The 24,120-nt window shown below is 36.4% G+C and overlaps 1 protein-coding gene across 1 annotated transcript in view; it reads right to left on the bottom strand.

Moving 5' to 3' along the window:
* The window catches only part of NEB (nebulin), a 130,523-nt gene that overhangs the window by 41,451 nt on the left and 64,952 nt on the right, over positions 1–24,120 (bottom strand). Inside the window, exons 68-107 of the mRNA XM_065671220.1 lie at positions 23,739–23,942; positions 22,566–22,670; positions 22,281–22,388; positions 21,585–21,896; positions 20,894–21,097; positions 20,589–20,693; positions 20,347–20,454; positions 19,868–20,179; positions 18,761–18,964; positions 18,435–18,539; positions 17,811–17,915; positions 17,407–17,718; positions 17,007–17,111; positions 16,671–16,769; positions 14,827–14,928; positions 14,533–14,640; positions 13,390–13,701; positions 12,949–13,053; positions 12,764–12,868; positions 12,098–12,202; positions 11,093–11,200; positions 10,892–11,005; positions 9,921–10,118; positions 8,917–9,021; positions 8,240–8,344; positions 8,050–8,154; positions 7,433–7,540; positions 6,693–6,806; positions 6,017–6,214; positions 5,253–5,357; positions 4,357–4,461; positions 3,939–4,046; positions 3,554–3,661; positions 2,701–2,808; positions 1,979–2,083; positions 1,788–1,892; positions 1,498–1,596; positions 1,158–1,268; positions 883–987; positions 32–136 (exon numbers count right to left, since the gene is read on the bottom strand). Of these exons, the coding sequence (XP_065527292.1) occupies positions 32–136; positions 883–987; positions 1,158–1,268; positions 1,498–1,596; positions 1,788–1,892; positions 1,979–2,083; positions 2,701–2,808; positions 3,554–3,661; positions 3,939–4,046; positions 4,357–4,461; positions 5,253–5,357; positions 6,017–6,214; positions 6,693–6,806; positions 7,433–7,540; positions 8,050–8,154; positions 8,240–8,344; positions 8,917–9,021; positions 9,921–10,118; positions 10,892–11,005; positions 11,093–11,200; positions 12,098–12,202; positions 12,764–12,868; positions 12,949–13,053; positions 13,390–13,701; positions 14,533–14,640; positions 14,827–14,928; positions 16,671–16,769; positions 17,007–17,111; positions 17,407–17,718; positions 17,811–17,915; positions 18,435–18,539; positions 18,761–18,964; positions 19,868–20,179; positions 20,347–20,454; positions 20,589–20,693; positions 20,894–21,097; positions 21,585–21,896; positions 22,281–22,388; positions 22,566–22,670; positions 23,739–23,942 (5,544 nt within the window). The remainder of the gene's footprint in view (positions 1–31; positions 137–882; positions 988–1,157; positions 1,269–1,497; positions 1,597–1,787; positions 1,893–1,978; positions 2,084–2,700; positions 2,809–3,553; positions 3,662–3,938; positions 4,047–4,356; positions 4,462–5,252; positions 5,358–6,016; positions 6,215–6,692; positions 6,807–7,432; positions 7,541–8,049; positions 8,155–8,239; positions 8,345–8,916; positions 9,022–9,920; positions 10,119–10,891; positions 11,006–11,092; positions 11,201–12,097; positions 12,203–12,763; positions 12,869–12,948; positions 13,054–13,389; positions 13,702–14,532; positions 14,641–14,826; positions 14,929–16,670; positions 16,770–17,006; positions 17,112–17,406; positions 17,719–17,810; positions 17,916–18,434; positions 18,540–18,760; positions 18,965–19,867; positions 20,180–20,346; positions 20,455–20,588; positions 20,694–20,893; positions 21,098–21,584; positions 21,897–22,280; positions 22,389–22,565; positions 22,671–23,738; positions 23,943–24,120) is intronic.

Raw genomic sequence — 24,120 nt, 5'->3', positions numbered from 1 at the left:
GTACCAAACAAAAAAAATCCAGGTATCTTACCTCACTGACCATGTCCTTTATATTCCTAGCATGTGTAAAGGCTGGTGTCTGACCATCAGCATGATGATGGGGTCTCTCTTTTGTGGCAAGTTCCACATACAAGTACTGCAGCAAGAAAAATACAAAAACAAACAAAGAAAAAAATAATTACATTTTAACTAAGTTTTACCTTATGTCACTGAAAAATGCCTGTAAATTTACAATGTGCACATGACCACACAATTTATTCCAGGAAAAAATATTGTGCCCTTTCCTCTTCCATGCTATCTCAGTTCACCTTTCTGTAGCAGTACTCTTGATGCTCTGTAAATTCCAGTAGCATGCTTACAAACCAAGAAGTCAGATATATGTGACATTAATGACCTCTCTGCCCCACAGACAGACTTAGGTTTAAATAAAAGCACCCATAAGATCAGCTTTTCTCTCATGAGTATCTTCATTTTGTTCTACAACTTCAAAAATTCCACAATATTTGTAGCCAGAAAGTCAGATAGAGAGATAGTCAGAGCTAGAATATGAATAAAAAAATATGATGAATAAAGGCAGATCAATAAAAGTATTTATGCCTTTAATAAAGTCAGAGGTTTAGAGAATTTGAACCAGAGTTCAGTGCTCTATTTCACATAAACAAAGCTGAACATGTCCATTATAGAGACATGGTCAACATGAAAATTCATAGCCACGTAACAATGATCAACAGTCATTACAGATGTCCTTTCTAGTAATTCTACATGGCTTTGAAATGGCCTGGAAAGATTTTGCTGTACTTTAACAGTATATTAAGAGGAACACCCTGATTGTTTTGGTTTGATTTGTTGGTGCTTTTTTTTTAATCAGAACGAATTTTTCACCTGGCTCTGTATTTTCTGTCCTTGCTTGGCTCTCAAGAAGTCAGGTGTATCAAGGATGGAAGTGTATTTTGTCTTCAGCTCCTTGCCTGCAGCTCTATAAACCAGCTGGAAAGAGACAGGTCCACGCATTATTTCTTGTTGCATATGGTCATTCAGCAGCTGAACAATCACAGCTTTGCAATTATAACACCTAACGTATTTAAAAAAAACAACAGTGGGAGGGGCCAAGCTTAATTATAGCTAACAAAGTTGTGCAAAAAGAATACAGAACTTACTTCACTCAAATGGGTTTTTAGTTCCTGAACAGCTCTGTATCCAGGAGTATCCAATACTAAGTTGCATTTAGCCCACATCTTCTTTGCAGTATCAGTGTATATATAATTAGACTGGAAAAAGAAAACCACTATTACTTATGAAGCTTTTATTATTCTTGGTAGTAAAGAAAATTTTACAGTGTAACCTAACAGTGCTTTGAAATAACTAAATAGCTTTATGGCAGGAAATTCTGTCATAAGTCTTTACTCATTTTCATGTACTTAACTTCCTGGAAGTACATAGCATGCGTGTAAATAAATCAGTTGCTGTTATACATGGTTCTCAGAAATAAACACTTACCCAAAGCTTACGCAGCTGACGAGCACGGACCATATCAGGAGTATCATACAGGAAGCAGCCCAAGCCCTTCAACCACTTCAGATCTTCTTTGTATTTATACTGAGGCAATTACAAAAAGAGAACTCCAAAGTTAACTTTTGGGATAATTTCAGTAATCAGTCTCTAAACACAGTGACAAAGCATTTATTACCGAACAGAATACATACGATAGAAGACAAATTCCACCCTCAGTATAAAAGCATTAGGTGTGCTGCATTCAAATAGCAGGTATCTTAAAAGATGTTGCTTACGTCACTTGTGATGTCCCCAACATAGCGGCAGTGCAACACCTGAGGAGTGTATGGCAAGGAAATCAAGTGTCCCTGCATCTTAAAGAAATCTGACTTGTAGATCAGCTGAAAGACAAAGGAAAAACAGCATTTCATGTTTGGTCATGCTGAATATTCTAAATCTCTTCTGGTTATGTTAGAAAGATACATACATCACTGACAGCTTCCTGTGTTGCTCTGACTTGACGGATTTCTGGTGTGTCTGGAGTGGTATGAATCTTATCCTTGTACTTGTGGTACATTGCCCGATACAACCTCTGTATCAAAGAAGACAGCATTCTACATTTCAAAAACTTAAAATGGCAAGCAGTTTGGCAGAGTAAAGACCTCTTTTATAAGGCAAGAGGGTTTTGCTAGGTATTGCATAACTACTAGAGGAAAGGGAGCAAGCATACTATTTCCTAACAGGCAAAGATTTTCCACAACTATTTTAGATAGCAGCATCTCTAATACATAGAGAATCTGACACTTTAATTCTTTGATGTTTAATTTTCATCCTATTAAAGCCAACGATCAAAGAACTGAGTACATGTATATAAAAATCTAGAACTATCAAGACCCAGTGTCATACAGATACAATAATTTCTATGCAACTTTAATTAAGTAACAGCAGATCAGTTAATAAAATAAGGCTGCAACTGATTTTATATTATGGTAACAGTTTTATAGAATTTTGTAAAATTAGAGCTGTAAAATACCTTAAAAAGCCATACAACCTGACTCCAAGCCTGGATCAAAGATCCCTTACCCTTCCTGATGGATATTTGACTACACAGCTCTTAAAAGCCTCGAAGAACAGGGATCCTACAACTCTCCTTACTCATATTTTGGTTACTACAAATGCAACATAAGCAAATAAATATATTTACCGTACCTCATTAATGACTTGATTCACTTTCTTCACATTTTCAAACCCAACATCTTTAGGACCCAGTGTATAGCCTTTAGCTTTCATGTGTTCATAGGCTTCTTTATATTTCAACTATAAAGTGAAAAAAGGAACAAAACATATAGAAACTAAATTTGATCATGATTCTACTTACAGTGCAGTTTTGTTAGGAATTTGTGCAGTATAAAGAGTCAGATTTTTAGAGATAAGGAAGTGAGATACAGCTATATCAGAGTTACATACATGTCATCATTTTTATCTTGCAGCCCAAGATTAATAATGTTTTAAATTTCTCTTACATCTACTAAGATACTTGCACCTGCTTGAGAAAATTTGTATTTCAATAGTAATTATTTCAAGTAATTATGGGGTTTGGTAACATTTAAATTCTGCTAAGGCAAACATTATTGGTCTTAAGTTGCTAGTAACTTGCTTCTAGCCCTGTCTCCTGGATTTACCTTGGACCTATGTGGTAGATAGCTTGTCTCCAATCTTTGCCCTGTTTCCCACAGCTCCTGACTGAAACCCCCTGGGTGGACCTTGGCCCTGGTTCCTCCCCTTGTCTGAGACTGTTAATGCAATGTGTTACCAGCACCCTGCTATGCCCACCCCATTCAGGTATAGTGGGACCTCTCCCCAGCTGATGAGGTCACTGCCTATGTCACGGTCACCTTGAGTTCCTGTCTCAGGCATCCACATGAAACTACCCCACCCTTGTTCTCTCTGAAAAGCAGTCTCATATCTGAGAAATAAGTGTCACAGTTGTGTGCTCATAGGGGACAGGCATCAAATACTCCCTTGCAACTCATGTTGTGGAAGGGCTTAGTACATGACTTACATTACTTCCAATGTATTGGACATGTTTAGCATGCTGAAAGCTGGGGGTGTCTGTGGGAAGGCTGTATCCAGTAGGTAGAGCATTCACACCAGCCCAGCGATACAAATTCTGCAACGGAAAAGAGAGAGTTTGTGACAACTGTGTGTAATATTTGAGAATATTCATTGGCTGCATAGGAAATCTTGTCATTGCAACTGGCAAGTGATTTCTCCCATGTCTGCATTATAACACATACTTGTAGGTTAAATGAGGACATTTCCTCACTTTCATTTAGACCAATAAAATCTAGCTTCTTTATCTGAAAAGCTGAAGGCAGGCATTAACTTTCAAACAATTTTCTTTTTGGATATCAGAAACCCTGTGGACCCAAAAGTTTTATACTTACTTCACTCTGTATTTTGTTTGCATGATATGCCCGCTCCAAATCTACTGTTTTATCAGTAGGAATCATTTTGCCTTTAACATTGTGCAGATATTCACTACGATAGACAGCCTGAGAAAAAAGAAAAAGCAATTAGAGGAGAGTCATAACTGTGATGTTTTCTCTCAGTATGTATTGTTTGCACACATACTGGAATTTCTCCTAAAAAAAGTATTAGTTTTGTTGATTCACGCAATTAACAATTTCAGTGATTGTGTTCTCATACCTTAATAAAGGCATAGGCAATGAGTTATATATAACCAGCAATGATGAAATTATTAAAATTAAATTATTTAAAAAATGGGATAAAAATCCTGTTTCTAGAACATGTGAGGTAATGGCATACACAATATTGGGGTTGAAGGGTGACACAAACACTTACTTCACTTAAATTCAAACCACTGAGAACATTCTGGACATAGACAGGAGTGTCTGTGACCACAGTGTAGTCATTCTTCATCTTTTCTGCCTTAGATTTGTACTTAATCTGCAAAGAGAAATTCAAGAGCTTTAATTAGTATGGCTAGTCATTGCTAATGGAATGTAATATATTATTGTATTTGTTATATTTACTATTTATTAATGAACTATTCTATTAGTGAACCAGCGTTTAAAGAGAAAGTGTATTGAAATTCTGGCTGAATAAATTAACACGGCACCTCACTAGATAAGAACAGCAGAAAAGTTTTATCAAGGAATACTAGAAAATGTCAATATTCATTCATAGAATAGGCGTATGTACCATGTGATAAATACCCGACACACTTCTGATACAGGGTTTGGGAAAGGACATGTATTCTCAAAACCCAGAATAGTTATTCTCCATTCAAATGGCTTAATCATAAACTAAGGATATGTCCTAAGATCTTGAGAAGAGGGGAAAAAATAATAAAATCAACATCAAAAGAGATTTTAAAAAAATTAAAAATTGCATCACTTCTGCTTTACTTCAAGGGTTCTGAATGAAGTATTAACATTTTAAGTAGTACTTAAAACAGTATTTTTTTTCTATTTCACCTTTTCTGAGAAGTATTAAAATATATGCCATCTTGAATGAGATGTATCCTGACAATACATACTTCTAGAGCAGTATCCTGACAATACATACTTCTAGAGCAGTAAGGTTTATATAACCATTTATGATTATTTAATGAATAATTCAGTAGAGAAGGATAGAGGACATTTTCCAGACTATATCTGGGGTAGAATAAAGCTATTCCATCCTTTTAATACAGTGGAGTGAAAAAAGCTAGAAGTAAAACCAGTGTATCCACTCACATCACTGCGAAGATCGTAGGCATGTTTGGCATGGAGAATTTCAGGAGTATCCCAAACAAAGCAGCCGATACCCTTCAGCCAGTTAAGATCATCCTTGTATATCACCTAAGGTATCAGAGCAAAGCAACAATCTGTAAGACTTCCACTAGGATCTAATCTCTTACTGCTAAATCAGTCCGAAACACAACTGTCAAAAGATGGCAAGTAAAACATCCAGTATTTTTATTTTATTTTGTTTGTTTGAGAAAACCAAAACAATTTCATTTGGAATTTAAATAATTTTTCTTTATTGCTTCAAATTGGCCAATAAATAAAAAAACCCCAATAACTTGCATATCCTACTGGGCAATGATTTACTGATAGATCATTGCTGATCTACAGCGCTGACCTATGTCAAGTGCAAGTGCATGGAAGCATCAGACCACCAGGATTTTCTCAAAGTTCTAAAGTTTCCACACCTTATGCAACTAAATAATAAAGGACAGTTTAAGACAGGGATGGCTGAACCTTTAGAACTGCAATGCTATGACCCAATGCCTACACTGACAACACTGAAATTACGCATATTAAGCCACATCAACTATGCACTTAGATGTTACAAAAACATGATACAGATGCTGTTTAGCAGTGCATAATGTAACAGATTCAAGTGGCAACTTCAGAGTGCTCCAACTAAGTTTTTGCTAAGTCGTTTCCTCCAAGAGAGGATAAATGCAAGAATCTCTTTTAAAAGTGAGTCACAAACATATGATTTGTGAACTTACATCACTGACTTGATCTGTTACTTTCCGAACATGGGAATTGATTTGAAGATCTGGTAGACAGATCCAGTCATGGAGATGTGTGCGGTAATCGATTTCACTGATTTTCTTCTGGGCATCCTTAGCAGAAATTATGTCTACCATGTCTGGAATAATGTGGACTTTGGCTTTAGTCTTTTCATAGACTTCCTTGTACAGACGCTGCAGAGTTAAACCAGTACATTAATAATGCTGACAAATAATCTGCAGTATTAAGTGTTGATAAATTTGAAAATTATTATTTTCATGGAATGTTAGTGGGAGAGCAATCACTCTATGGCTATGACTAAAATTAACCTTGTGCGTAGTCTAAAAATAATTTGCAGTATCATCTTAACAATTTCGCAATGCTTTATCAAATTTTCATTGCACACACGTTAAAAGGAGGCAGACCATGTAGTCCTGCATTTTATACATAAACTGTCACACTAAAGGTTTACCAATGCAGGCAATTTAACAGTTGAGACACAGGCTTGAAAAGACATTCGTAAATTTATGACAGAATTCAGCAAATACTGAACACTGCCAAATACATGTGGAAATGTGGCATCTGAATGAAGGCATGTAGATTCTTTGAGTAGCCTCTTCTGAGATAAGCATGGTTTCATCAGGAAAAGACACATCAGAAAACAACACTTACATCAATATTAAGCTTTCCAACTCTAAGGCACCTTGCTGTATTGGGATCATCCTCAACACCCCTGGGTAACGTGTACAGTGCTTTAAACTTGTCATATTCTTCCCGGTATTTTACCTAAGCAGATGCAAATAAAGGCAACAAATAACTCACTCCAATGAGTCAACTGTATTTTTGAAACAAAATTTACCACTAAACAAGCAGAGAAAGCCTTTAAAGCAGAATCTTGGTTTTTAATTTTATTTTAAACGGCAAAGAAAGCATATAACTATCATGTTGCAAAAATAACAAAGGCCGACTAGAAGACTTTGAAAACAAATAGATGTAGAATAAGCTAATAATTTATTGTTCCAGCTGTTTCATTTAAAGATTCATGAATAGAGCGATCACTCATGAGCCTCAGTTCAGTAAAGCATAAGATTATGTCCTTCGATACTTGGTAAAGCATGACTTAAAGACTTTTGGTGTTTTTCTGACCTGGATGATTATGAAATTTAAACTAGAAAAAAAAATTTCAAGAAAACGTTTCTATTACTATAAAACATGGCATTATTTTCTACAAAAAGAAGCAAATGACTATTTAACTTTTAAGGTAAACGATTAGCACTGAAAACTGATTATTTACAGTTACATACTATATATAAATCAAAAATAGAAGTTATGATTTGGTTTGGTTTTTTTTTTTTTTTTTATGATAACCTATAGTATTTGCAAGGCATGAAGAAAGTATTTTATTCACTTACAATACTAGCATTATGCTTCAGTTCTTTTGCACGTGCTAGGGATACAGCATCAGAGGGCATTGCATAGCTAGTCGCTTTCACTTTTTCCCAAGCTTTCTTGTAGAGATTCTGTGGGGAAATAGAAAGTATCTGTGAGTGGAAAAATTCTTCTTCTGAGTAACAACCAACAAACAATAGGAATCAAAACCACTTCAGTTTTCATATATACACTGTAACTATTACTTACTATCAAGAGGCTGTGCACTAGTTTAATCTTGACAGTGCACAAAAAGGATGACAAAAATGCTTTCTAACTATTCATGACCATTCTCATACAAGGTCTGAATTCTGTTCAGGTGAAATTTTCTTCAGGGAATCCATTTATTAATGATTCTATTTTGACAAGACTGGAACTATAGTTAAAAAATATGACCTCTTCCTGAATTACAGCTTCTTGTACACATTCAAGAAATGCAGAGGGTTACCGCTAGCTTTGATAAATTTCATGTTTGGACATACATCTTCAAACAGATTAAATGAACAAAATGAAGAAAATTCCCACATAGTAGCACCTTAATAAATAAATAAATAAATAAATAAATAAATAAATAAATAGATAGATAGATAGAAACTCTTACATTGCTAAAGAGATTTTTCAAATTATTAACTCTTTCAGAATCTACTGTTTCAGTCACAGTTGTATACTTGTCCTTAGTTTTGTGGAAATGTTCTTTGTATTTCACCTGTAAGATGAAAGACAGGTTTAGTTGTTTCAATTCTTAGAAGGAGCATGGAGAAAGCCTGAGTAGAAAAAGTGGGGAGACTCACATCACTGGCATTTATAGCACTCTGCACTGCAGTCACATACAGAGGTGTGTCAGTAACAACTCCAAAGTTCTGAAAATTCTCTTTTCCTGCAGCTGTGTATTTTATCTAAGGAAATAAAACAAAACAAAACATTAATGCTGAAAATGACCAGAAATTCCCTTCCAGCTTCCTTTAAAATCAGTTCTGGACAACTGAAACCCCAGATTCTGGCCCAGCTAAGACCAACTTCAACAGTGACAGGCCATAGAGAAGAAATACTTTGTAGCCAGTATGAAATAAGGAATAATGAAAATTGCACATCACTGTATAGCATCTAGTAGGCTAATGGTACAATCAGCAAGTCAAGAGACACCATTTTCCCAACATAAATGTCTCACTGAGGTATCTTGTGCACGCAATGGCATACGGAAAGACAAAGTGTTATTTTCTCACTGTTACAACCCACAAGCTTTCTGTCCTTCCATTCTCCTGTTTTCTTCTCCTTCAGTAACACAAGTGATCATGTCTTTACAGATGAAACTGAAAGAGTGTTTTATAATAGTTTGTAAAAAAAATATTCTGATGTAATAGAAATTACTGCATTCTGCTCTGGAGTAAGACAGGTGTCAGTCCCAGTGAATCACAAATGGGAGGAAAAAAATCTTATAAATATTTACTTTTGAGGAAAACAAGCTTACTTGGCTCTGGAGGTCATATGATTTTTTAGCCTGCAGGATTTGTGGAGTATCCCAGACATAACATCCAAGTCCCTTCAGCCAGTTTAAGTCATCTTTATACACCACCTGTATGGAAGAAAACAGACCACTAAGTTAGGAATAAATCTCCCTTCTGCTTGAAGGCAGTAGTATTTGCTTTTTTTCTCTATATTCAGTATCTTCCACTTGTGCAAATTCAACATTGAAGGTTAGCACTGAATCTGAACCATGCTCCCTCAGTAATTCCAATCTATTTGGAAGCTTAAATGTGAGCACAGAGAAGACTGGACTCTCTCTCAGTTTGACTAAATGATTTTTACCCACAGGATTTGCAAGAGATATTAAACCAAATAATACAGCACAGCAATGGGCTAAGCAATTAGCACATCATCACATTTTATTAGGAAGGTTGGTTGGCCCAAGCTGAGATACTGTCGGCTATGTAACACAAAAAAGTGTGGTTCATTGTGCCATTCATTCAGCTCAGATCCTGTGCACCAAAACAAGCCAAACGAATAAAGTCTTTTTCAGACCCACTGGATCCAGAAGGATTGTGAATGCTGTCCTGGCCCATGTGCAAATCACAACAATCCCAATTACAATACTTAATGATCACTGCAGTACAGCAACATTCTGACTGTATCAATGTGCATGGACCAGACTGTAAGCTTGCTATACAATCTCATCCAGTCAAAGAGAGATAAAGTATTGATAACAGTGACCTTTCAGAAGGTTTCATAATGTTAACTTTTTTTTTTTTCCCAATTTACAAATGAGTAATAAGTAACCAGACCAGTAAAATGTCCCCCTCAAACCCTGTAAAAACATAATTTTTGGTACCATGCTACTAAGCAATCTAAGACCATGGTTATTAATTTCCTATTTGTACACCATGGAAGACATTTTAAAGTATTTAATATTAAAATACCATGCAAAAAACACACGAAAGGCTACTAAAATGTCAAACAAATAAATTAAACACATACATCACTCAAAATTTCCTGGGCTCTTTTGGCTTGAATAACATCATTTTCTTCAGGTGAACAATTCCACTGATGCAAGTAAGTTTTGTACTCGAGATCACTGAGGATATATTGGCACTTCTTGGCTAGCACATGATTCATCATGTCAGTTGGAATATGGACATTTGTTTTGGTGTCTTCATAATTCTTTCTGTAGGCCAGCTAAATAGGAAGAATTGGGGAAAAGGCAAGAAGAGAGGATAGTGGTTTTCTGTACACTTTTGATTCTAACAGGTTACAGGTTATGGCATAATCCGAGGCATGCTTTCTATATTTAGTAGTTAAACACATACATGATTCAGCAGAATGAAATCTTAAATTAATCACCATTTATTCTGATGATATTCTAGAAGGACAAGAATGACCTTATTCACTTACAGATTTAACAGCTGGTGAAAAATTAACAAGAATTCAAGACTAAAAAAAGTCACATGCTACAAAACATGTTTGTAATCCAGTTAAATCTCATTGTCCAAATGAAGACAGAATATTTGGGATTATACTGACTTTATGCCCTGCATGATACGTTGTATGTGCCGTGATAAGAAAACACCGAATGCATGTTTCACTTTTCCAGTTCTTATATTCCCTTTTCAATTAAAAATTAACACTTTTTTAATACAGGTATGTAAAGCACAAGAATCTCAAGTCATATACTATTTCTTACTGCTCAGATTCTTAAACTGAAATAGAAAAAACAGGTTTTTTTCCCCTATTCTAATATGTCTAATAGCTAAACAAATACCTTCTTAACCTCCTGAATAATCTCAAGTTCAATTATTCACCCATGTAACAAAATAACCACCCAGGAAACATAAACATGTTGAAAAAACTTTTACTGATGTTATTAAGTATTGCATTACTTATGATTAAAGATGTCATGCTAAAATAAAGAAAATGGGAAAATACTACAGTGAGGCTAATTCTCTCCTTACCGCACTCCTCATTTTCTGGAATGCTAGTGAATGAATGACACTGGGGAAATCATCAATCTCCTTCCCAGCCAGGTAATGGCCTTTCAGCTTCTCATATATTTCCTTATATTTAAGCTGCAAAATATTCATGTGGAAATTTTAAAGTTCATTCTAACAAAGTATATGGAAAATAAAGGAAAAGAAAGGAGAATTCATACTAACCTCACTATTTATGTAGTTTGCATGCTTTGCTCCAACAAGTGGAATATATTTCTCATCCAAAGAATAACCAATGGGTTTGCTAATCTCCCAAGCATTTTTATAACGTTTCTAAACAAAAACAAAACAAAACCAAATACAAGTTTTGGTTAAAAATCCATTATTATTTCCAAAGAAACCTGACTTTGCCATTTATACACACATATAACTTATCGTCACTGAATTGTCCCAGTAAAGTAAATGAGGGATGTTAATTTTGAATACATATTCAGTGTGACTAAGGCAAACAGAACGAGTATTCTAATTCACGAAGGTACCTGAGCACAAATCTAAGATGACCTTTGCTTTCTTTACTATATGCGGAACTCAGCATTTCTCCTCAGAGTAATACAAGTATCCAACATGTAGATACAAACTCTTGTTTGAAACTGCAGCATAGAACAGACATTGATAATTTTACAGATACCTGTTCAATATGGTGAAAAATCTTCCAGTAAAACCACTGTATATTTTAAAAGCATTAACTGTGTCAGTGTCACTTTTCTAATACATCATATTTAAAAAAAATTAAATATATTTACTTTCAGACTAACTTATGAAGCATCTACTTCTATGAATGGTCACATTTTCAAAAAATACAGGTTTCCAATAAAATTAACTTATGAATGTAAATAATCTACAATTTTCCTTTCTTAGAAAAGAAAATGTAAATTTCACTAGTAGTCTCAGAATATATCATTGGATGGAATTATAAACTGCTGTCACACAAACTCTACTACTGCTATTACTGCTTCCAAACACCCAACAGCGGTGCTTTGAGATCAGTTCAATAAGGAAAGAAATTATCCCAATGATCAAAACTGAGAAAAAATGAATAAAAAAGATTAAATAACTCTCACAGTGCCCCAGTAGACTAATGACAAAAATGAACAGTTCTCTGAAGTCCACCTCACATTCTGTTAATTTCAAAACAAATTAAAGCTTAGTTAGATATTTATAGAATCTTACATCACTGTATAGCAAGGACATGTCTCTGGCATGGTTCAGCACAGGAGTATCATCAGACCCAATATACTGGCCTTTCTCAAGGTTAAACGTTTCTTTATATTTTATCTACAAAAGACAACAAATACAATGTTAATTCCATGGGAGAAATAAATAATCCCAGTGTGTCATCTCTTGGAAGTAGACATTAATTTTCTGTTATCATATTTTCAGTAATGTTTGTAGTTCCAGCTACTATCGTACACAGTCAAATGTCATCAGTACGTCACACCACAAAATCCACACAGTATTGTAACAAAATTCAACTGGCTGATCAGCAATACAGCTTAGTAGCAACATCAGAACTCCACTAGTACTGTACAACTAAGTGCTGTTCAGCAAGAACAGGACTAAATTTTAAACTACTACATGCAAAACCTGTAAACTCTAAATAAGAGACATGCTATATTCTTCTACCAAAAAATGCTAAATTATTTTGTTGTTCATTTATATCACTTCTTATTAAACTTATTTACCCCAGTAAAAGTCTATTATTAACGAAGCATCCATATGTATACACACGCATATATAAGTACATGCATAAACAGTACAGTTTAACAAAGCAATTCAGTCATCTACTACTTCTAGTAATATAACAGTTTCTATTAAAAAAAATAAAAAAGTACATACATCACTCTGATTGACAGAGTTCATCTTCGCCAAAACAATATCGGGAGTGTCAACCACACTGGTGTAATTGGAAAAGTTATCAAGGGCTTCTTTTGTATATGCTCTCTGCAAAGAGATGAAATATTTTCTTAAACACTGAGCATGAGAAAGAGCTAATTGCATAACTGCTGAAATATTTCTTTTACCTTATTTATCAGTTCTTGTGCATTCTTAACTTTCTTGTGTTCCACAGAATCCAGAGGAATCCAACCACAGCCACGAAGCCATTCCAAATCAGACTTATATATATTCTGAATGATAATAGATAGTACAAAAGAAAAGAAATTATTTCATTCAGGGTGACATTGCTATTCTTATGAAGTTCTTTACTGTGAGGGTGGTGAGTCACTGGAACAGGTTGTCCAAAGAAGTAGTAAATGCTCCATCCCTGGCAGCGTTCAAGGCCAGGTTGGACACAGCCTTGGGTGACATGGTCTTTTGTGAGGCATCCCTGCTCATGGCAGGGGGGTTGGAACTAGCTGATCTTAAGGTCCTTTCCAACCCTAACCATTCTACAATTCTATAATATGGGCAATATACTTAGACCAAACTAAGTGGAAATTACATACGTATGTGGTATCACTTACATCACTTTGCAGATCATAGGCCTTCCTTGCCTGAATACAGTCATTCTGGTCAGGATGGCATGTCCATTCATGCAGGTACTGGCGGTAGTCAACATTGCTGACCAAGGTCTGACATTCCTTTGCTGCTACAACTGACACCATATCCGGAGGGAGGTGAATTTTGGATTTTGTCTTGTGATAGTCTGATTTGTACAGTCTGTCATTCTGGATCTCGCCTGCATGCTCAAACCACACCAGTTTTGGATCATCTCTCATGCTGGCAACTCCAACGTAGTGCCCTCTTTGTTTGACATATTCAGCTTTGTATTTAAGCTGATGGAAGAGGGGAGAAATATGTATAATATCAGCACTGATTATATCTGTTCCGTTTTTAACCTGTGAACAGCTATGGTTTTGTCAACACAAAGAAGAGATGAGACAGGCAGTTGTGAACTGCAGTCTTAGGTTTTCAGTACATGACCAGATAAAACTACAAAACAAAACAAACGGTAAAGTTATTTTGTATAGTCCTCCACGACAAAAACATAGAATTTTCTAGACAAATATGCTGCCATTTCTCAGTAAACAGTATTTTCAACACAAGAGGAATGATTTGTTAGAAAATGTTTACTAATAGTTATTTAATGGATTTAGCCTCATTTTTGTAACTAATTATTTGAGACTGTCTGAAGAGTGGGTGTTTAAAGTATTTATATCTCACTGTTTCAATAAAATGTATATTCAAACTGAGTCACATAATAATGGCAACATCCATTATTCAAAAGTTTAAAAGGTAATGTGCATACCACCTTACAGCTGTTCAAGGAGGAAACCTCTAGCAAATCAGTGAAATCAAAGCTATATATAAAAATCATAATACCACTTCAATTATTGAACATTTCTAAAATGTTGATTTTGAAAGGACCATTTCTGGAGAAAGTGAAAATAGAAAGGAGAATCTGACCTTTCAGCACTGATGTCTGTAAAACCCACGATAACAAAGATGATTGGATTATCTGGAGGACAGTAGACTTTTTGGGTCATGAAAAGTCTACTGTATGTTACCCCTAAGGGAAAGCTTTCTACGTCTGTTGTTGAATTTGCAAGGCCTTCAGCATTTCCAGGCTTCCAAGCACATGCCTTCCTAATGAGAAAAAGTATTACCTCACTTTGGACATCATTTGAGTGTTTGGCGTGACAGATTTGCACAGTGTCAGGAGGTAGGAGGTAACCAGTGGCTTTTTCTTTCTCCCAGTTTTCCTTGTATAAATTCTGTGGAAAATAAAAGGAGGAATTCAACACTACTACAATGATAATTATTACCATATGTATGTAACCTTTATTCAAGTACAAGGATGACAAACCCTTCCTTCAGGATATTTTTAGTAAAGAAAGTTTTCTAAATTCCTCACAAGAGTTATTAATGTGAGTAGAAACTGGCAGGGAGCGATCACATACCTGATTAAGAATTCTGGCTGCTTCTCGGGCCATATCTAGTTGGGGTGTATCTGTTAGAGTATAATTTGACTTGACCTCATTCCATGCTTTGTGGTATTTAATCTAGAAAAGAGAAAGAAATTACTGCCTTGCAGTATCATCACATCAGGACTGTGAAAACATAATACCAAGACCCGTATTTTATGCATGAAATAGAATATAAACCCCTGAATTTGAAAGACATTAGACATGACACATTAAATATACACCCAAATGGGTGGAGTTTTAGAAAGAAAATTGTACAAAAGAAGAAATCACAAAATTTCTCAGGGCTAATTTTGAAAATATGTTGGTGGGCAGGGTATGTTCAGAAGTTATGTTACCTGTTTGGTTTACAGGGATGTATGGCCAATAACCAAGCAAGAAGTGTTTGAACCAGGGCAATAGATTTTAAACTTTTTAAGAGCAAATCCCTTTACAAAGTATGATCTCTCTGTAAATGCAGCATTCTAGCGTGTCCCGACCACAGATATCAACATCAAGTCATGTTTCCAAGCACAGGACATGCCTGAATGTGTGTATGTGGTTGCACGGCAGTATGTTATTCAATTCAAACGTATCACAGTTATTGCCAACCTTTTATCAGTGAACTAAAATGGGGCTTGTCACTTCATGTTCACAGATCAGCTCCTCACAGACTAGTCTCCAAAAACATATAAAGCATGGCATGCTGACAGCACATCAGTTTTGTACATGTATACTGGCAGAAGTGAGAAGAATTAAACAAAAGTGGGACCTTGACAGGCTGTAGAACTGGGCAGAGAGAAACTTAATGAGTTTCAACAAGGGCAAGTGCAGGGTACTGCATGTGGGGAGGAAGAACCCCAAGCACCAGTACAGGTTGGGGGCTGACCTACTTGAATGCAGTTCAGCTGAGGACCTGGGAGTGTTGGTAGATGGCAAGTTGACTGTGAGCCAGCAGTGTGCCCTTGCACCTAGGAGAGCCTAGGTGCACTAAAAGGAGTGTGGCCAGCAGGTTGAGGAAGGTGATACTCCGCCCTGGTAAGGCTCTGGAGGCATTCAAAACCACCGGGACATGTTCCTGTGTAACCTGCTCTAGGTGGCCCAGCCTTGGCAGGGGGGTTGGATTAAATGATCTCCAGAGGTCCCTTCCAACCCTACTGATTCTGTGATTTAGTGATTATGCTCTTGTTCAAAGATACTGCATGCAGAAACTGTCAAGTCATAAATAAAAAAGTCCAGTATTTACAAGGGCATGTAGAGATAGCAGAAAAGGGAATGTCTTTAAAGTGAAAAAGAGTAGATTTAGATATTAGGAAGAAGTTCTTTTCTTTGCAGGTGGTGAGGCACTGGCACAGGCTCCCCAGAAAAGCTGTGGCTGCCCCATTGCTGACAGTGTTCAAGACCAGGTCAGATGGGGCTTTGAGCAACCTGGTCTAATGTAAAGTGCCCCTGGGGGTTGGAACTCAGTGATCTTTAAGAGCCCTTCCAACTCAAACCATGCTGTAATTCTGTGAATATGGTTGCCAGAGTGCAAGCGGCTATTTATGTTCATGTTGTCAGTGATGATCAATGATGTCAGCCAAGACTGAAAGAAGAAACTCATTGCAGAACTAGCACTGGCTTTTCAAAATGTGTAGGAAAGATTGTATTCTGCTTAAGGAGTTTCTTCCCTACAATAAGTGACGGAGATGAGCTTCTGAAGACCTATTCACCTTTATGTCATACACTCACAGAATTCCCAGAATTTTTTAGCATTTTTTAAATATCCTTTTAAAGATAAAATCCTACCATTTAAATATGCAGACCAGTTTAACAGCCCAGAAAAATGCTGGCAAACTTACATCACTACGAATTTCACCACTATTCTTTGCTGTGATATAATCAACTCGGTCCGCCACTGGAGTAAATGAAAGAGTTTCAGGTTTCGTACGGTACTTTTTCTATACAAGAGAAAAGATCACAAATTGGATTACACAGGAATAGCTAAGAAAGCAATTCTGAATATGTAGACAAGACAAAGTTTATACGGAAAGAAAATCTCTCCATGCACAACTAATGCTGTGGAAATGTTCCAGTTGTATCTTTTTTTTTTTTTTTTTAAAGTATTTAACCATTAACAGCACTTTAAATTGCAAATGCCCTCAAGAAAATTTCAGTTTTGAAAAACAATGTGTTACCTCATTCAAGAGATCTCCAGCATATTTGACATGGTTGATTCCAAGTGAATCATTTGGCAGCCACCCAATTCCCCGTAGCCATTCTAAATCAGATTTGTAAATAGCCTGGCAAAACAAAGAGGGTCCATCTTGTTAGCTACAGTTTTCTGTACAATCCAGCAAGATTCATAAATAATAGCACTTCTACTGGTTAAAAGGACAGTAGTAATTTTAATAGGAGCACTATATCTGAATTTATTATACTTCAGACTTGGCAATAAATAACAGTGGCATATATTTCACATTCCTAATAAATAGCAAAGCCAAGCCATTGAATTCAGCAGAAGGTCCCTGCTACTTAGAGCTGAAGCAGACTAAGAAGAGACAATACAGTAATAATTTAAGCTAAATTTTCACTTACATCACTCTGAAGATCGTAGGCCTTCCTAGCCTGCACGACGTCATTTTGATCTGGAAGACAGATCCACTGATGCAAGTATTGACGGTAATCAACATCACTGACCAAAGACTGACCCTGTTTAGCTGACACAATAGATAGCATGTCTACTGGTAGGTGGCACTGTGTCTTCCATTTGGCAAAGTGTCTCTTGTATTCCAGTTCACTCTGAACTTTGCCTATGCCAAGGGCAAACTGCATTTTCGAATCTCCTTCTGCATTTGGAACTCCAACATAATGTCCTTTCTGTTTCTCATGATCCAGTTTGTATTTATACTGGGTAGAGAGCAAAGATCACCATTACTTACTGTAATCATAAAACAGCTCTTAAAGGATGTGAAGACTTAGATGCCTCTGCTAGCACTTACATCACTAGCAATTTCTCTAGAAGCTTTGGCTGCCTTGATTGGGATTGCATCTGCTCTCAAATCATAACTCGTCTTCACCTCATCCCAAGCTTCCTTATACAGTTTCTGAAAAGACAGAAAAATGTCCCGTATATGCTAAATGTTCTGGCATTTGCCATTAAAGAAACACATAGTTTACTGCTATTCATTTGCTGAAATATTGTGACTATTTTTTGTATATTATTCCTGCTCCCAGCCATAAATACTGATGTAAATCTTAATGCCTTTCACACATATACAGTGCCTGCAACACAACTTTTGCAACCTATACTGTATAGAAGGGTGGTTGCAAAAGTTTAGAAAATATTTATATACTTTGGGCTCTCATCCAGTTCAAGAAAATATTACCTCAATGGTGAATGAAATTAATAATTTTTTTAACATAAATGCAAGCATTTATGTTAAAATGTCTAATTACTTTAAGAATAGCCATCAGAGGGAAGGGAATTTCGCAAGCTCTGTATGACTTCAATGAGATTCATGTGACTAAATCTTCAACTTTGTAAGTAATATCTTAGAATGTTAAAATTCACAGGATACACATGCTACTCTATAGAAACATAGAAAACAGAATGATAAGCATACCTTGCTATAATTAACAGCATTAGTCTTGGCTAGGTTGATTTCAGGTGTGTCTGCCATAATATGGATCATAGTCTTGTCCTTTTCCCAGGCTTCTTTGTATTTTGGCTGTCAAAACAGTTCATTTTATGATACTGTAATTACAGAATTTCACTTGTCAATAACAAAATCCCATAAATCCCTCCAAAATTATCATCTCTAAAAAATAAAATGTCTGGAAATGCATTAAACTTGACTTACAATACTACTGATCAATTTATATTTTAGCAGCGAGATTTCTCTTTAACTGTTTATAGCTTCAAAACAACTTTAAAAACATTGTAACGTACAATGCTGACTTGTTCGGCATTTGCTTTAGCAAGAAGAACATCTGGAGAATCAACAACACTGGTATATTTCAGGCTTTCAATAGGTGTACGATAGACATTATCACTCAGAAGATCCTGGGCATGCTTCACTCTCTTAACAACTGGAGAGTCATTAGGCAACCAGCCAATTCCACGGAGCCACTCCAGGTCTGACTTATAGACAGCCTGTATCAGACAGTCAGAAAAGGAAAACATTGTGTTTTCAGCGTCATAAGTAAAATACAACCTGGGAACTAGCTTTTAAGCAGCTTGTTTCTTAAACAATACATTCTAAACCTGGTGAAGTTAAATAGAGGGGAAACAACATAACAGAACTAACTGCCATTTATGATGATGAGTACTGAGGTCTTAAAAAAAGACTTCTGATCCCCTCCAAAATATTTACTCCTCTAGTCATTTCAAAAATTTACAAGTCAAAAAAACCCACAAGCTGCCCACAGGAAATTCAACAAAAAGAAGGAAAAATAACGTTACAGAGTTAATGGGGACTAGAGCTAGTGTAATTCCTGAAGTGATATCAGGCACTATTATTTAAGTATTAATTGAGAAAATCTTTCAGCAAGGAACATGAAACTCACTTTTGAAACTCATAATTGAAACAGAAGAAGAGAGCCCTATGTTGCCTAATTAGCAGCCAAGTCAGTACATCAGCTGTACTGACTCCTCCTGTTTTGAAATTAGTCTCTTAAAGATCTTACCTGCTATCTTACATAGGTTTCTTGAAACTAAATAAATTTCCAAGTCGACTCAGATAAAGAGGAGTAAAAAAAGACACCTGATTCCAAAGAGGCAAACAGATGTTATTCCATCAAAAAAAGAGAGACAAATACTTCATCCTCTCCAGATCGCTGTTACAGTGTGTGTAACAGATGCCAAGTAAAGCTTTGATACAATTTAGACATATACTTTTAAAAGAAAAAGAGCAGATAATAGCACTGACATGAAAAATTTAAAAGAATAAAATTCTGAAGATATATCCTTGGAGACTGTAGTATTAAACCATCAAAATCGGGCTGTAATACATCAAGTATCAACAGCAGTTACTAACATATCCCTACACATACTCACATCGCTCTGGAGATCATAAGCCTTCCTGGCATGGATCACATCATTCTGGTCAGGCAGACACGTCCACTGGTGAAGGTACTGACGATAGTCAATATCACTGACTAGCGCCTGGCAGTCCTTGGCTGCCTGCACTGACATTGCATCGACTGGTATGTGGACCTGGGACTTCGAATCATGGTACGCCTTCCTGTAAATTCGGTCATTCTGCAGCTGCATAGCACGCGCAGCCCATGACAGTTTGGGATCCTCCTGGGCAGTTTTGCACCCAATGTAGTGGCCTTTCTGCTTCTCATGTGTTTCTTTGTACTTGTACTAGACATGCAGAAAGAACATAAGCAGTCACACATTGCTCACCTGAACATGACTCACAAACAAAGGATTTCAGCTTCCTAAGCTGTAAATCCTTCGAGCTGAACTTCAGTCAGTTGAGCTGGACACAGAAAGACAGACATAGCTACAACACTAAGAGAAGACTGTACCTCACTAGCAATGTCTCTGGAAGCCTTGGCGTGTTTGATGGGAATGGCATCAGCTCTCAGGTCATAGCTTTTTGCCTTGGCCTCATCCCAGGCCTTCTGATAATGTTTCTGCAAATAAAATTAATCAACCTTGTTACACACAGTCAAGACTGATAGCAATGCCTTTTCTTAAAGGCTATTCTGGAAATTTAATTGTCATACTCTACTAATTCTTCACATGCAGAACAATTTTATTCTCTTACATTGCTGATGTTGAGAGCGTTGACTTTGGATTGCAGCATTACAGGAGTATCAGAAGGTATGGAAATCTGCGTCTTATCTCTATCCCAGTTTTCACGATACAGATGCTAAGGAGAAAAGCATAATGACATTTCACTATGGTCTGAACAGTGAAGAATCCCTCCCATAGGAATTACTTGGTAATCCTGATTTGCAGTATTTTCCAATCAGTCATTCCCATGGAACAAATTCTAGTCTCCACCACAAAGAAAAGAAATGTCATCACATAAATGAAAGATAAGGGAAAGGCAAGTGAAAGTAAGCTTACATCACTGATCTGCAAAGCATTGATCTTAGCCTGGACAATGTCTGGTGAGTCAGTAATGCTCGTGAATTTCATCTCATCTGGACGTGTGCGGTACAACCTCTCATTCAGGAGTTCTTGGGCTTTCTTTGCTTTCACCACATCCACAGAACCTTCTGTCAACCAGCCGATGCCCCGCAGCCATTCCAGATCTGACTTGTATACGTTCTACAAAGAAACCAAGGTTTACTGACATTGTAGGGACAACTCTACGTGCAGAGAGATTTTGTACAAGGTTTTCCCCAATTTCCTCCTCATGCAGTTACACAGCAAGCAGGCACTGAAATGGTGGTGTAATATGTCCTTCCCACACACAGCTAAGCCCCAGATTTGCACAGCCAGTAAAGTACTGGTCTTTTAAAGATACTTGCTACATACATATCAGTGGTATTACCTGCAAGTAGTCTGCAAGCAGTCTGCAAGCAAACATTGTACCAGAAAAATATGGTCTCCTTACAAACTGCCTGGATTATTTCTGTTCCCCAAGCTGAAACCATGACTGATTTGGAAAGGACCATCCAGACAAATTAAAATAAACATACCAGGGCTGACTACAGGCTCATGAATGTGCATTTGAAAGTATATTTGCACAGTCACAAACAAGCAAAGCCTCACACACCTGCCATAAAGCTTTCCTACAATTATTTTCACTCACATCGCTCTGTAGATCATAAGCCTTCCTGGCATGGATCACATCATTCTGGTCAGGCAGACACGTCCACTGGTGAAGGTACTGACGATAGTCAATATCACTGACTAGAGTCTGGCAGTCCTTGGCTGCCTGCACTGACATTGCATCGACTGGTATGTGGACCTGGGACTTCGAATCATGGTACGCCTTCCTGTAAATTCGGTCATTCTGCAGCTGCATAGCACGCGCAGCCCATGACAGTTTGGGATCCTCCTGGGCAGTTTTGCACCCAATGTAGTGGCCTTTCTGCTTCTCGTATGTTTCTTTGTACTTGTACTAAGGAATCAAAAAGAAGTATTAAAAGAAATAGTGAAAATGGGATGAATTTCCCATAATTGCGCACTGCTACTAAGGACAAATATATTTTGTTGTTACGAAATATACTCATTTAGGGTTTAGAAATGCCTAATATATTTTTCCTCTACAGCTTCTATTTATTGTTATTGTATTTTATTACTTTCCAATATCTGCTTAATGTCAGGATTTACAATTCTATCTTCCTTTTGAAAACTGTTGTCAATTTTCTTTCTGGAGTTAATCCTTTGTCTGTAGGCTTTCAGGATGAATCCGATATACCATGGGTTTTTATGTTGTACATAGCTTATTACTTCATTCTTGTTTCTCAAGATAACTGAAAATAAATGTAAAGGAAGAACATACGTCACTCGCGATATCTCTTGATGCCTTTGCACTTCGGAATGGAATTGCATCAGCCCTCATGTCATAACCCTTCTTTTTGGCATCTTCCCAGGCTTGTATATAAAGTTTCTACACAAAAGGAGATAGAAAAGGCTTATCAATATTCTGAATTATGGAACTTCTAAATTTCATAATTGTTTTTTTAAATTTTCAGGAATGAATATGTTAAAATATCTTTATGGTTAAATAAATGCTTACTTAATTTCTGAATTTCCATTAGTTTAGTATATGTTTAAATGCTCTTACATGGCTAACGTTAGCTGCATTGGCCTTCGCTAACAAAATTGATGGTGTGTCAGGCATCACATGAATTGAAGTTTTGTCTGCATCCCAAGCTTCTGTGTATAAACGCTAGGAGAGAGAAAACCACATGCCTTTAGAAAGCTTCTTTATATGTGGCATAATGGAAAGACTGCAAATTTGAAAGCAGTAGTTATCAAAAGTACATCCATAATACAAAAGAAAAGTAACCTTGAAGCAGAATACGATATATATATATATATATATATAAGCAAACTATTACATTCATCAAAGAATGCATTTTACAAACTGTGAGCAGTAGCTCAAGCAAGCTTTAAACCCCCTGACATAGTGAAGTTTCTCACTGAACAACTCAAGAAAATTTTGTCCTTCATTGTTATTTCTTAGGTTAAGTTGGCACAACAATTGATTGATTTAGGATTGCTGGGAAACTGATGGAGGGAAACTATATTCATTATTCTGCCCTACCTGTATGAGTTGTCTGATTGATGTTTCTTATTAAAGAGGAGTAGCTATTTTGCGACTTTCACCCTCTAGGTCTAAGACAAATTGCAGAAGTTTCACTTCCAGAGTACATGCTCACAATGCAGTATGACATTTGATCATGATACAATACATCATTACAGCAGTTGCAGTAAAAGCCACAATATTCTGCTACATCCTATCTTATAACATGGTCATGGCACCACCAGCTCTGGATGTACTGTAGAGTACATCCAATACCTTGCTGAAACACTATCTCTGCAGATTTCACAATAATGTCTAAGAACTGCAAAAAAATTTTGCCTGTTCTGTCAGAGATAAGCTTTGTACAGTGAAGTAGCATTAACAAAATAGAAGAAAGATACTAAACAAACATTTAAAAACAGGATTTCAGCTGACGTGAAAAAGAGAGAAATTCACAAAAAAAAAAACAGAATTACTCTTGAAAAATATGTGATTTAGGTGACTTTTTTTCTGGACACTCTTACTACATGTTCAGTTTAGATAGAGCCCTGAGACAAGAGCCTTCCTGTGCAAAGGCTGAATTCAGACATTTATTCTAATTTATTCTTATTAATTTTTTACCTAATGAATAAGTTCCACTAGCTACTAATAGCAGTGATTTTTAACCAAAAAAAAACCCCAAAACAACCAAACAAAAAACCCCAAGATCACCTTGTTCATTATCTCAGCATTTTGCTTGGCTAAGACCATGGCCAAAGAATCTGTCACACTAGTAAATTTAATTTGGTCTGCTGGTTGACGGTACTTCCTTTCACTCAGGATTTCTCCAGCTTTCTTGGCCTTTTCAACTTCCATGGAACCAATAGGAACCCATCCAATACCTCTTAGCCATTCCAGGTCTGATTTGTAAACCGCCTGAAAAAATTCAAAAGTTCAAAAGTTATATACATGCAACTTTGGTCAAATAGTAAAATAATTACAAATAAGCATATCTGAGTCTATACGAACAATTGTGTGTATTTCCACATAGTAGCAGGATATGGTTTTGAAAACAAGTGTTACTTTTGAAGATTTAGTGAAATAATTATTAAAT

The sequence above is a fragment of the Lathamus discolor genome, chromosome 3 (genome assembly GCF_037157495.1).
Source record: "Lathamus discolor isolate bLatDis1 chromosome 3, bLatDis1.hap1, whole genome shotgun sequence".
Lineage (NCBI taxonomy): Eukaryota > Metazoa > Chordata > Aves > Psittaciformes > Psittacidae > Lathamus > Lathamus discolor.
The sequence above is the reverse complement of the archived record's forward strand: the minus strand, read 5'-3'. Positions and strand labels throughout refer to the sequence as shown.